This window comes from Strongylocentrotus purpuratus, unplaced genomic scaffold, assembly GCF_000002235.5.
Source record: "Strongylocentrotus purpuratus isolate Spur 01 unplaced genomic scaffold, Spur_5.0 spur5_scaffold_15, whole genome shotgun sequence".
Classification (NCBI taxonomy): domain Eukaryota; kingdom Metazoa; phylum Echinodermata; class Echinoidea; order Camarodonta; family Strongylocentrotidae; genus Strongylocentrotus; species Strongylocentrotus purpuratus.
In genome coordinates, this window is record NW_022145600.1 from 3304365 (window position 1) to 3317323 (window position 12959).

The 12959-nt window shown below is 39.2% G+C and overlaps 1 protein-coding gene across 1 annotated transcript; it reads left to right on the forward strand.

Moving 5' to 3' along the window:
• The first annotated feature begins 1182 nt into the window (after positions 1–1182).
• Positions 1183–11148, forward strand: LOC115918623 (mucin-5AC-like). The gene is made up of 4 exons (XM_030985376.1): positions 1183–1391; positions 2083–4003; positions 6071–6182; positions 9399–11148. The coding sequence occupies exons 1-4, from the start codon at positions 1331–1333 to the stop codon at positions 9408–9410; spliced, it is 2106 nt and encodes a 701-aa protein (XP_030841236.1). The 5' UTR covers positions 1183–1330; the 3' UTR covers positions 9411–11148.
• The last annotated feature ends 1811 nt before the right edge of the window (positions 11149–12959 follow it).

The window sequence follows — 12959 nt, forward strand, 5'->3', positions numbered from 1 at the left end:
AGGAGTAAAACTATACTACTTGACGAGACAACTCCCAAATAGGAGACTCATTTCAGATCGTTTTTCACGCGAAAGTGTCAAATCTTTAATACTTCATCGGCGTATTTGCTTTGAAAGAGTCACGCGTCTTTTACGGGGATTAAGTCTGCTCGGTGTACTTTTACAACTCGTTTCCTGTATACATTTTTGACGACTTTTCACAGGATCCCCGACCTCAATCGCGTGCCGAAGCAAAACTCTGTTAATTAGAAAGAGGGGAAGAGGAGACGATATGCTATTTTCGTGTTTCTTGCACCATTAAGAGTAAGTACATTTCAACTAACATTGTTCAATTTTTACATGAATAATATACAGCGATAATGTGGTTACGATGTTTCTGGTAATAGTTTGTAATTTGACTCAATATAACCTAATCGAATATTAATGCAAGGTTATATTAAGTGTTTTGAGAACTATGTCGTCATATTATTTCTTAGTTGGTCATTATTATTTTTGATAAATGTGTATGTTTGTGTATAATTAACAGTATGTTTGGTTTTCTGTCGTTCAATAATTTTGAAATTCAAAATGACGCTCCTCAGTTATGTTAAGTATTTTGTTACCACAGAAATTCACTATGATAGAATTGTGTAGCCAGCTTACTTTTGCTAGCAGTAAGTGAAATGTGCCGACATCATGCCATATCCCGTCAAACCTGTCAACTACACACGACGAGTACGGTATTGACACTTTGAGGAACTTTTAAAGGTTTATCAAACATGATAACTACAATTTATCTTTGAATATCTGTGTGGTAAAATATCCTATTGAATACGTATTACGTCGAATGTAAATAAGGTTCTATGTAAATAATACGAAGGACTGTGCTCCAGAGACAGTGCCATGTTACCTTGCAGTGGAATTTGCAGCAACGGAGCATACAACTTTTGAGAATATAACAATCATCATTATTAATGTCATGGGGTTTATGATGATTCATTGTCATGCGTTTAAAAGGGACGGTCTCCAAGTCCCTCTCACCGTCAAAGCAATATCCTGGGTATTTAGTCATCAAAGCTAATGTTATAGTTGAACATTATGAGGGCCGAAACTTACATTCTTGCCATCCATTCTCAAAGATTCATGAATCGTTGAAAAGTAGCTCAATAATTAATGTACGATTTATACGCTTTTTTCTCACAATTTTAGAGTGAACGCTTGTGAAGAAAAAATTCACGTCGTCTCAGCACACACTGCCTATGAACGTGCGTGCATCCGTGTAACCAGCGATTTCCCGCCAATTTTTTTGTTCGTCATCTGCTGTCTGGAAAGATAACTGCACACCAGCGCGATGTATTCAACAAGTGTGAAAACGTGCATCCTTATCATCGCTGTCATCCTGCTCTCACAGGGTAATGTTATTATCTTCTAAAAATTTCCTTTTCTTTTAGCTCCTTCACACCTGTCTCCTTCCTCATGAAACTCTCCCCCCCCCCCCCTCTCTCTCTCTCCTCCCCCTCTCCCTCTCTCTCTTTCTCTCTCTCCCTCTCTCCTAAAACTAACTCTCTGTTGACGTCGGTTGAGTTCTATAGTCTTGCTATTTTATCATAAAACAAAGCAAGTCATTGTGATTGATTGATTATATAGCAAACAATGGTTTATTTTTCGATTATATCATTTATTGATAGGGGCCTATTGTTACTTGGGTCGGGCAACCATCTTTCCTCCCCCTCACCCCCCCCCCCCCCCCCCCTCTCTTTCTCTTTCTGTCAATTTTCTATTTCACTCACTGGCCATCACCTTCCTCTATCCTCTAGTCACGTTTGAATACCCGGGAGCTAAACAATTTGTTACCATGGCAAAATGTGTTCATGTATTAGGGACATCAAGTCCAAGAGTAGACCTTAACAAGTCATATAAAAATTTGGAATATTAATATTCAGTGTTTGATCATCCCAAATCTCTTTGGAAGCGCATGGAGACGGTATCATGTGATATGCGCTATACAAGAACCGAATATTAGTATCATCATTATTATTGTCTTGAGTATTATAATAAACAGAAGTATTAACCCTAGGAATATGTGTCTTCCTTGTACTTCAGAATACCCCTCGAGTGCACAATTACTAACGCATCCGCCACATCCGCCAACAACAGGGGCAAATGGAACAGCAACTACTCAGCCTACTCTGGCTTTCCAAACAACAAAAATTAATATGCCTGCAACACAGGGACCTACAGTACAGAATGGTACAACACAGACACCTACCACACAGCTGGGACAGACAACAAAGGGTTTTGTAACACACACAAGATCTGTGACTAAAGCTGTTACAACACCGGCAAGAACTACGGTGAAATCATCAACGCTGTTTCCGATGTCTTCAACGCCCTCTCAGACATTTGGAAGTGTCACGATGACGGGAAGTCCAACGATGACCATGAGTTCGGTATCACCTTCGATGTCGCCTTCGTTCAGTTCACCGGCATTTGTATCAATGACGTCTTCTGCTCTACCGTTTACGAGTAGTCCAGCTCCGTTGAAGTTGGTATCTTCATCCCCTGGAGGGTCACCGTCGGGACCTTCAGCAGCTTCACCAACTGGTGGGGTGACGTCTACTGGAGGAGTTGTGTCACCTTCTGTAAGCAATGCTTCACCGAGTGGCTCACCAACTGGAGGTAACACTGTAACTGGGTCAGGTCAGCCGACCTTAACTGGAGGTGCAACTGTAACCCCGACTGGTCAAACCCTGCAATCGACGCTAACTGCAGGACAGACAGGAACTATCCCATCTTCAGTTTCTCCAGGTAGAACGGTGCCACCGACGATTCCTGGTACCGGGGCTCCATTAACAACTAAAACAAAAGCTCAAACTACTGTAGGGATGTCAACAAACGCAGGGCAAACCCAACCACCTACACCTGGACAGACTGGACAAAGTACACAAAGAGGTGCGCCATCTACAGGACCACCATCACCAGCTCCTATAAAATCTTCAACCAAACAAGCATATACCGCAGGCACCACAGATGCAGGAAACATGTCATCTACTGGAGGACTAACAACGTCTAGAGCTAATCAGACTGTACTGACTACTGGAGGACCGACGACAGTAAATGGTACACAGGCCCTACCTACTGGAGAGAGTGCAAGTACTACATTGTCTCTGTTGACAGACATAGGAAACACTACATTTACTGATAGTCAAACGTCACCTGAAGCCAATCAGACTGTACAATTTACAACAGGAGTCTCTCAAACTGATGGACAATCTTCAATCCCTCCGATGAAACTCTCATCGAACCAACCGTCTACTCTAGGTACCACAACGTCTCTGTCGACAAATGGTACTGTTGGGCCAACGTCATCTACGACAAATCAGACTGTACCAAGTACCGTTGGACAAACGACAGCAAACGGTACAAGTACAGTAGGTACAACAAAGATCCAGTCAACAAATGCAGGAAATGCAACATCTATCGGAATGCAAAATCAGACTTTACCAGAGCAAACGACAGAAAACCCACAGACCAAAGGTACCACAGATATTCTAACAACAATTGCAGGACAGACTTCACCCACTGCCAAACAAACAGCAACACCCGTAGAAACTACGCAGGGAGTAAACACGACACAGGGATTAGGAAAGACATCACCAGCGCTAGTCCAGACTTCGGTGCAGCAGTCTTCATCGTCTGGGAAGACAGCATCAGGAAGACCCTCAGAAGGGGCGTCCACCCCGGAGATGCCAACCACTACTGGCAACACAACCAACGTATCATCAACCTCAAAGATAGCATCATCTCCACTCTCCTCGAACGCTTCAAAGACACCGTCCAAAGGCCCAGGACACCCGATATCCGTGATGGCATCCACCACTGACACAGGAACAACAAATGACATTGGTGAATCTCCTGGACATCCCGTGAACATTCCACTAATTGCTGGGGTTACCTGCGGGGTTTGCGGACTCGTCCTCTCTTTTGTCATTGTCTTCCTACTGTCCAAACGGAAAAGAATACAGTAAGTACAAGCCTTCTTTTGTTTTGTTTTGTTTTTATTTGTTTGCTTGTTGTTGTTTTGGGGATGTCAAATTACTTAGTAAATCCACCAGTTTACTATCTTTTATCTTTTACCCGTAGTAACCTAATTTACAATGGAATGTGCAAAAGAACCTTTTTTGTTGTACTCAACTTTACCTATCTATAAGTCTAGAAAGTGTCGGCCAAGCTTAGAACTTAAACGTTCTTATGAAATACAACAGCAAGAGTGAACTGTTTATTTGTTAACTTCATGAATAAACTCCAAACTATAATATTGTACAAAAGGTTCGTAGTGAATATTGTATCCATTTCATTCGAAGATGCTTAGAAAGGCAAGATGTATCTGAAGTTTCGTAATACACAAGGTTCTTAACATTCATTTTTAAGTAAGGTCGTCGATCATTTATCAACTCATGGACTGAATCATTCATGTACTCAACAGTTCGTTATAATTGTATTTCATCTTTCATGATGGCATTTTCAGTACGATTCGCCATTATGGGATTATGTGTTTCGTGGAGTATGTTTGAATATTTCTTGATCAAACAACATAGATAAAAGAAATGGGCTCTCATGTTAAAATTATAACTTTTTGTTTTAATTAACTGCTAACAAAATTCATCTGCTACTATAATTATGACATATTCTAAGTTAAATTCTATGTCGGATAATATTTTTGATTTTGGACACGGTATTTTGATAAGGGTATATCTACCGTGGCGTAGCCCCGCTCATGCCCTAGCCACACCGCAAACTAATTAAATCCAAACCAACAGAAAATCGACAAAACCTTCATGTAAATCTTTGCTGAATATATTCGTGAGTCTTGTATCGGATTCATTACAGCAATCCGCAAGTCACACCACTATGAGCGACGCGGGACCATTGACCTACAAAAGACCCATGACAAAAATTGTTAGTCCGAATGACCGACCTTCTTTCATTAATGCCCGTCTGTACTAGTTTGACCAGGGGGGTAGACCTCCCTGCAAGGTCACTGACAGGTGGTTATCTCATCAAATCAGATCTCAACTAACATTAGAAAAAGGGATCATGGGGGCACCGATAAGGCATTGTTTGCTATATAGAGGGCTATAAGTAGCTATAAGTAGTGCAGTGGGGCTTTAAGCTGTCTGTTTGTCGATGTGACCGGGTTACGACTGGGTATTACAGCTTCAATCTATGTTTAATTAAGTGAATTCAAATCACATGTCGAAGCGTATAACCCGTCAGTTATTTTAAATGTAAGTTCCGTTGTGCTTTGAATTTGCAGCTGAATATTGGGCAAGATTACTAATGATACAGTGCATGACAGGAAATGGAATTTTATGATTCTAATTCAACTAACGACGCTGTCTAGTTTTGACACTGTACCTAATTATAGTAATATCCTAATCACATGTTTGAAATACAAATGCTGTCTGTTTGCAGGGTGGTAAAACAAAGTGAATATTAATTGCTTACAATAATTTGATCACCGAAACTTGAGCAAATCAGAACCTGTGGAAATATTAAAAAGACATTTTTCATGACATTAATTGGAGATTTAATATTAGCCTATGCTGTAATAGATGCACGTTTGAATGATTAATATGATGAGTATTGAAAGACTTTGTATATCATCAGATGTATCCGATAGATAGGGGCTGCACCCCCCCCCCCCCCCCATGATAATTTCGAAACTAGCAATTTCTCGGAGGTCTCTTTGTATTCAATTGAATTGACTCGAATTAAATTGGATTGCATTGATCTATTCTCATCCACTTTATGCACTATTTTACCAATAAAAAATCGCATTCTTCGCTCTCTTTGCATTTTTGATAATGTTTATAGTTAATGAAAAGTTTATCATTCCGGGAAGAGACATAGACAACATCCCTTGGCGAATTGTACCCGTATTTATGTCAATTTACAATTTTCGTTTTACGAAATTGTGTCATTCCTTTGATATATAAATGAAAATAGGGCCTAGGCGAAGAAGACATTCAAAAAGTGGTTATTACTATCATTATCAGTTTTAAAACCATTATTACTCTTTTCATGGTAGGAAGCGAATGCATCGATACCATTCCTACGGGTACCTGAACAGTGAGTCAAACGAAGAGAGCCCGTGGCCAACCTTCTCTAACCCGCTCTTTACAGACGCATCAGATACTAAGGTAGGTTCCCTATAATTATGTAAGAAATAGGTACACTGTTGCCCATAAAGTTGGAATATTTGTTATTTCGTTCATCTTTTCATTTAATGATTGTGGCAATATGGTGTACTGTTGACATGAAGTTTATATATTCTCAGAGAACCTTATTTATCTAATCTTATCTTATCTTATCTTATCTTATCATACCTTATACGACTCACTAAATTTATCAATAAAGTTTTGAGAAGATATAAACGTTATCTATCAAAGAATAAACCATGTTCTCAAAATGACTTCATGAAAATAGGTAAACAAAATTATTCAGCTTTTATAGGCAACCGTATTGCACTTGTACAAATTAATAACCCCAAGTATCAAACATGGATAAATCCCACTTTATGCATTCGAGAATAATCACTGCTATGAAGTTGCTTCATGAATACCTTTTGTTTGCCCTCTTGAAAAAAAGAACATTTCCACCTGTGTATCATAGAATGTGCCATAAATGAATAATGATTCAATAATAATACCCAGTATTTACAATTTTGGTACAAATGACCTTTAACTGCCCATGCGCATATTGTATCTTCGAAATGGCACTGCATTTATATCCTGCACTAACTGAATTCCTTACTTTAACCCTTAGATCAAACACTTTCATAACCCTAAACATAATGAAACACACCTAAATGCAAAAGAGACCGTACCAGACGCTGATGACGCAGTGCGTTAGTAAAAACAACGCCTCGTGTACCGGGCATAACAGCGTGTAGGTTTCATTAATCCGACTCCTCTCGTGTGCAATCGCTTTAATGTCAATGCTTTACGATCTGTAAACATGAGTCCGAAGTTCATGAAAATGTTGATCAAGGTTAAAGTTTTTCTTGTAACTATTAATAACGCTGACACGATAAAGCAAGTTTGTCGACAGGAAAATATATCAATGAGGGTAAACGGCTGTCGGGTGTGTGTGTGTGTGGGGGGGGGGGGGAGGAGGGGAGGGGGGGGGGGGGGAAGACAAGCCAGTTCACGGTTGCAGTCTGAGCATGAGCAGATAAAGGTCATTGCAGAACAAATTGTGAAATACACGGAGACAAAATACTGGATACGTGCTCATGAAAGTTATGTAATCGTTATTCATTTATGCACTCCATGATACTCAGGTGGAAGTATTCTTTGAAAAGGGGAAACAAAGGCTATTTATGTAGCACCTCCATCGCTGTAGGAGGGATTATTTCAAAATGTACAAAGTGGGACCTCTTCATGTTTGAAGATCTGTGGATATTCAGGGTCATTGCAGTATTGTGCTAACCGTGAACTGGTCTATTCATTCTGAATCTACCTCTTCACAGTAATCGCGTAGCAACGGTAATTTCGAACAGGTTTTCTATCGGGATCGAATGCTCAGACAATGAGATACTTTGGTAAAACAACGCCTAAATTGATCTAAGAGATTTTCCTTAAACCCGATAATTGGATTTTGGATAGAGTATATCTTAGCGAATCGCGAGTGATCCGTCAGTTTGCTTTGTTTGTGCTCTGGGCTTTATTTTGAGATAGACATATTTTTAGGATAGTGATTGCAATTGGTTTGAAGTGAAGTATAGGGTCAGAGTGAGAGTTAGGGTTAGGTAAAATGATTGGTTGAGAGATAAAAAAAATATGGTTATCATGCTAATATTGACCGAAGATCAGTTATCGCCAGAGAATGTCATACAACCGATAAGCTCTGATGAATATATATTTTTGATATGATATCGATATGATATTAATATTAATACAGTTAAGGTCGCAATACTGTTAATAAAGGTACACACACTGTATATTTCCCTAGCTATGTAGGCCGAAACAATTCGTGTTCATAAGGCACCTCATGAGTAAGTACTATGTCCTCCATCGACAATATAGTGCCCCTGAAGTGACTCCTCTGTGATTAATATAGCTTCCTTCTGTTTGACTCACTCTCACTCTCTCTCTGTCTCTGTCACTCTATCTCTCTCCCTCTCTGTCTCCCTCTCTCTCTCTCTCTCTCTCTCTCTCTCCCTTGCACGTGTCATGTCTCGTTGTCCTGTTCAATCTCGATCCACTTTTTCGTCCCATTTCCCCCATTTGCCCTTGCCCCTATTCCCCGTGTGTCTATTTTATCGCCACACTCACTCCCTCTTTAATATCCTCTATATCCTACTGTTCCCCCTCTGTCCCCCCTCTGTCCCCCCCCCCCCTCTCCCTCTTTAATATCCTCTATATCCTACTGTTCCCCCTCTGTCCCCCCTCTGTCCCCCCCTCTCCCTCTTTAATATCCTCTATATCCTACTGTTCCCCCTCTGTCCCCCCTCTGTCCCCCCCTCTCCCTCTTTAATACCCTCTATATCCTACTGTTCCCCCTCTGTCCCCCCTCTGTCCCCCCCCCTCTCCCTCTTTAATATCCTCTATATCCTACTGTTCCCCCTCTGTCCCCCTCTGTCCCCCCCCCCTCTCCCTCTTTAATATCCTCTATATCCTACTGTTCCCCCTCTGTCCCCCCTCTGTCCCCCCCCCTCTCCCTCTTTAATATCCTCTATATCCTACTGTTCCCCCTCTGTCCCCCCTCTGTCCCCCCCTCTCCCTCTTTAATATCCTCTATATCCTATACTGTTCCCCTCTGTCCCCCCTCTGTCCCCCCCCCCCTCTCCCTCTTTAATATCCTCTATATCCTACTGTTCCCCCTCTGTCCCCCCTCTGTCCCCCCCTCTCCCTCTTTAATATCCTCTATATCCTATACTGTTCCCCTCTGTCCCCCCTCTGTCCCCCCCCCTCTCCCTCTTTAATATCCTCTATATCCTATACTGTTCCCCTCTGTCCCCCCCCCCTCTCTCTCTCTCTATCTCTGTAATCGCTCCCATTGCCCTCTTATTTACACCCCTCTCTTTTTTTTCTTTCTCTCTCTTTCTCTCTCTTTCTCTCAATATTTTTTTTTTGTCAATTCTTTCTCTATCGATCTGTTTTTATTATCTCTCTTTTTCAATCTGAAATTTCTCGCTCCCTTCTTTTCTTTTACCTCTTTTTTGTTTTGTTAATCTCTCTCTCTCTCTTCATATAAATTTCAATTATGTATCTTCCCATCTATCAATCCCTTTGCTACCATTGTCAATATTATTATTATTTGTTTAAATCGCCTTCCTCTCTTTTGCATGTCACTCCCCCGCTCCCCTCTGTCTTCCCTCTATCTGACCCTCCTAATTTGTTTTATCTTTACAGCCCTTATACTGACAAGACAAACAGGAAATGGCACTACATGTAGCTTCATCGAGCTCTAAAACATGACCATGTTCTGATGTGTCCAGCAATCTTCAAGGAGATACAACCGAACCTCTTCTGATCTTCCAAGGTCAAACCAATACCACATATCATCAAGATTGACTCTACTTAAAACTACTTTGGAGATCAACAACCCATGATTTTTTTAAAGCCGGAGACCATTAATTGCACTGCTCATGTGTGTATTTGGGCATCTTAAAGTTACAGTGTGTCTTTCAGTCAATACATATACTGCATCGCACCCTTGTCATGTTTCAAAGGTTACTGATAAAGCTGGCACTTTTATCAGGGAGGAACTACTTTGAAAACCTAAGAATCCACCATTTAAAAAATCAAGGTTTCTTTCCAATGTTGTCTTCAATATGTAAAAGTCGCAATATGCCTTGCAATTAATAATTCATAGTGCATTGTGAAGACCTGAAAGTGCATCAATCTTAGCAATAAAGCTTTCCGGCAATCATTACTTCGCACCGGAGTCAACTTTCAAACTTACGGACAAAATGGACGCTTTAATTAGCAAGGAATCCCTTTGAAAACCTGAAATTCAATCATTCAAAGCAAAAAGACTCTCGCTTCAACGCTTCAACTGTTCAAAGTCGCATTGTAAAATTTCAAATATAGTGAAACCTGCCTTATTATCAACCTCTTTATAAGGCCACCTGTCTATATTAGTAATGCATTTTGTCTCCTTTGAGAATGAGAAAGAAATGAGTGTTGTATGATCTGTTTAGAAAGGCCACATGTCTACTGTTTCCCTTGGGTGGCCTTGTGTACACGTTGACTGTAATTTCTGCTTCATATTGCACCTGTCATCATCGCAGTCGATGATGACGTCTAACAGCACTTCTTCGATCTTCGAAATTTCCACGGAGAATATTCGCGGAAACACCAAAAGTCGACGCCCTGAAACACAAACTAGGATTCGAGTATTTAGTGTCACCCTCAAAATAGCCATACCCCGTGAATTGGTGCGGTCACTATTTAAGATGTTCAGTATAGTATGATTAGTTACAATTTTAGTTTTTGCTTTATTTTCTCTATTCTTTCGTAAAGTATAAGATAGTGGTATGCATTAGAATGAGATTATCAGAATGTGATTATGAATAATATCCCAGTCTCACCAACGAGACCGACGCCAGACCAACTCTAGACCGATCAAACAATGATATTGCATCCAATGGCAAAAAGTCAGTCGGTATAGAGTCTGATTGGCGGTGTGACTATGGTATTTTCTTTTCTTTTTCTTTTTGATTATTATACTTCTACCTGATTATAAATGTCACTGTGTCAAATGATTTTGAGGAACTTAAACTCTACAACTTATGATTTTTATTAAGTTCCTTTTTTTCACATTTTTTCGAAATTATCTAGTGTAAATGCAATACAAACTTAGGCTGCGTAGGTGTCTTTATTGTTCATGAATATCATTTTTTTTAGTATGCTATGTTTTGTTTATGTATTGTTTTTAAAGTGAAATAAAATGAACTAACACTAAAACTGTATTAACGTGCCGAGTATAAGTTATATACAAGCTCTACATTTGTACATGAGTGTAGGCATAATTACCATGCTTATTGTTTTAATATTTACCAGATGATGTATCTATTTGTAGAAATTAGAAGAACTAAAGTCATTAGTAGATTGTTTTACTCAACAAATTAATAAAAATCTCCTTTTAAGATAACATCGATACGATTGTGCTATAGTTTATAATTGTATGGAATGCAGTCTAACACTATAATATTTCTCTTCATCAACTCATTTGTAAAGACAGCTGGATTTTGTTTATGTTCAATGATGTATATAGTCATAATTGAAGTTATTTTTATACAACAAACTAATGAAAAGATTTGAAATGTTTCTAATTAATGTGCTTATACATCAAATGATCCACTTTCGATAAGCATCTGTCACGTCTGCTCTTGTATAAGTAACTATTAACAGCAGATTGGCCAATAAGCAAAAGAGGAAATGCCATCAGACAAAGTACTTGTCGGTAAGCTAGACGACAAATTTAGTCGGGCCCGTCTGCCATTTTTACGATTCTTAGGTTACCCGTCTTGGGTAATTTTTATAGTAATCCCATTTGCACTTAAAACGTGGCTTCGATTGCGTTATACTTGCGACAGTCAAGTCCATGCGCCAGTGACTCATTTAACATCCATTTTTTGTCCGATGACTACTATTTCGAAAAATCAACATAAGCCAATTCCAATTGCCTCGTCCGTCTGTCTGTCATCTTTTGAAATGCACGTATTTTACAAGGACTTGTTACGTAATTCCAACACGATTTCCATGGAATTTACAAGAGTGCATTGAAATTGACCTTGGGTCGATTTCTCTAAAGTTTTTGCGACGGTATTGATGTCACATGTACATGGTGCGTAAAAACCGCACCTGTTATACTGACGCAGTCCTACGTCACGTAAAGAACGCCTCTTGCGCAACAGTCATTGGAGATCTATACAGTGAGAGTTGTGGTAACAGGTCATTTCGTAATGCTATACAAATTAAATGCACATGATTTTATTACAAATTGTTTTATTCACCTGTTACAAATAATTATCTTTCATTAGTCAGAATGCGAATTGCGTTAGGTAGAACAAGCCATAGTGCTTACCCTACCTAGCAACAATTAATGTTTGTGATTCGCATTCTGACTATTGAAATACAATAATTTGTAACATAATGATGAATGAAATAATTTGTAACATGGCACAGATTTGTGCATTAAATGTTATTACATGTACATTACGAAAATGTTCTATTTCCAATAACCTGTATGGTACCCCGCATTAATGTTTGGCCTAATCTCATTATATTATCATTTGTCTTTCCTCGGTGTCTTCTAATTACCCGATGAGTAATGATAATTTGAGCTTCATCAAACGCTTCCTATTTCAAATTCATTTCCGCTCCGCATTCACGTCTTTCGAGCTGTATCCATTATAATCCGACATGGAAGTGTCTAGACTCTAATTCTGTATCTCGTGTTAAATAATTAGCATGATTACAGTGCATCGAATAAAAATGTAATACAAGTCGATTTTCGAATCTTTATCAGAATTAAGACGCCCCAAAAGTACACTCTTTGAAAGGATCGTCTTTTCTACAACTGCACTTTGATCAGGCTTCTTTCGTTGTAATTAAATCTATTTCGAAATATTACCTATACCTCTCGTAAAGTTGGTATATGTAATAGAATATGTCAACACCTAGTTTTAGAAATGGACCAACCTTACTTAGAGGTTGTAATGTTACACTACTTTAGCGTTTACATCATTGAAAGGCAGTACACCTTGTACGATTTATTTTATAATACAAGTAAATGCTAAGGATTATCATTTATTGTGTTACTAGAGAGAAATTTGACTAGTTAATGTTACCATTTTTACTGCTTTTACAGAGAAAGATAGCGATACATTTTATTCAAAACTACTTGAGTTGTAAAGATTGACAATCGTGTTCATTTTTTTATTTTCCCCTCCCAAGTTTTTAATT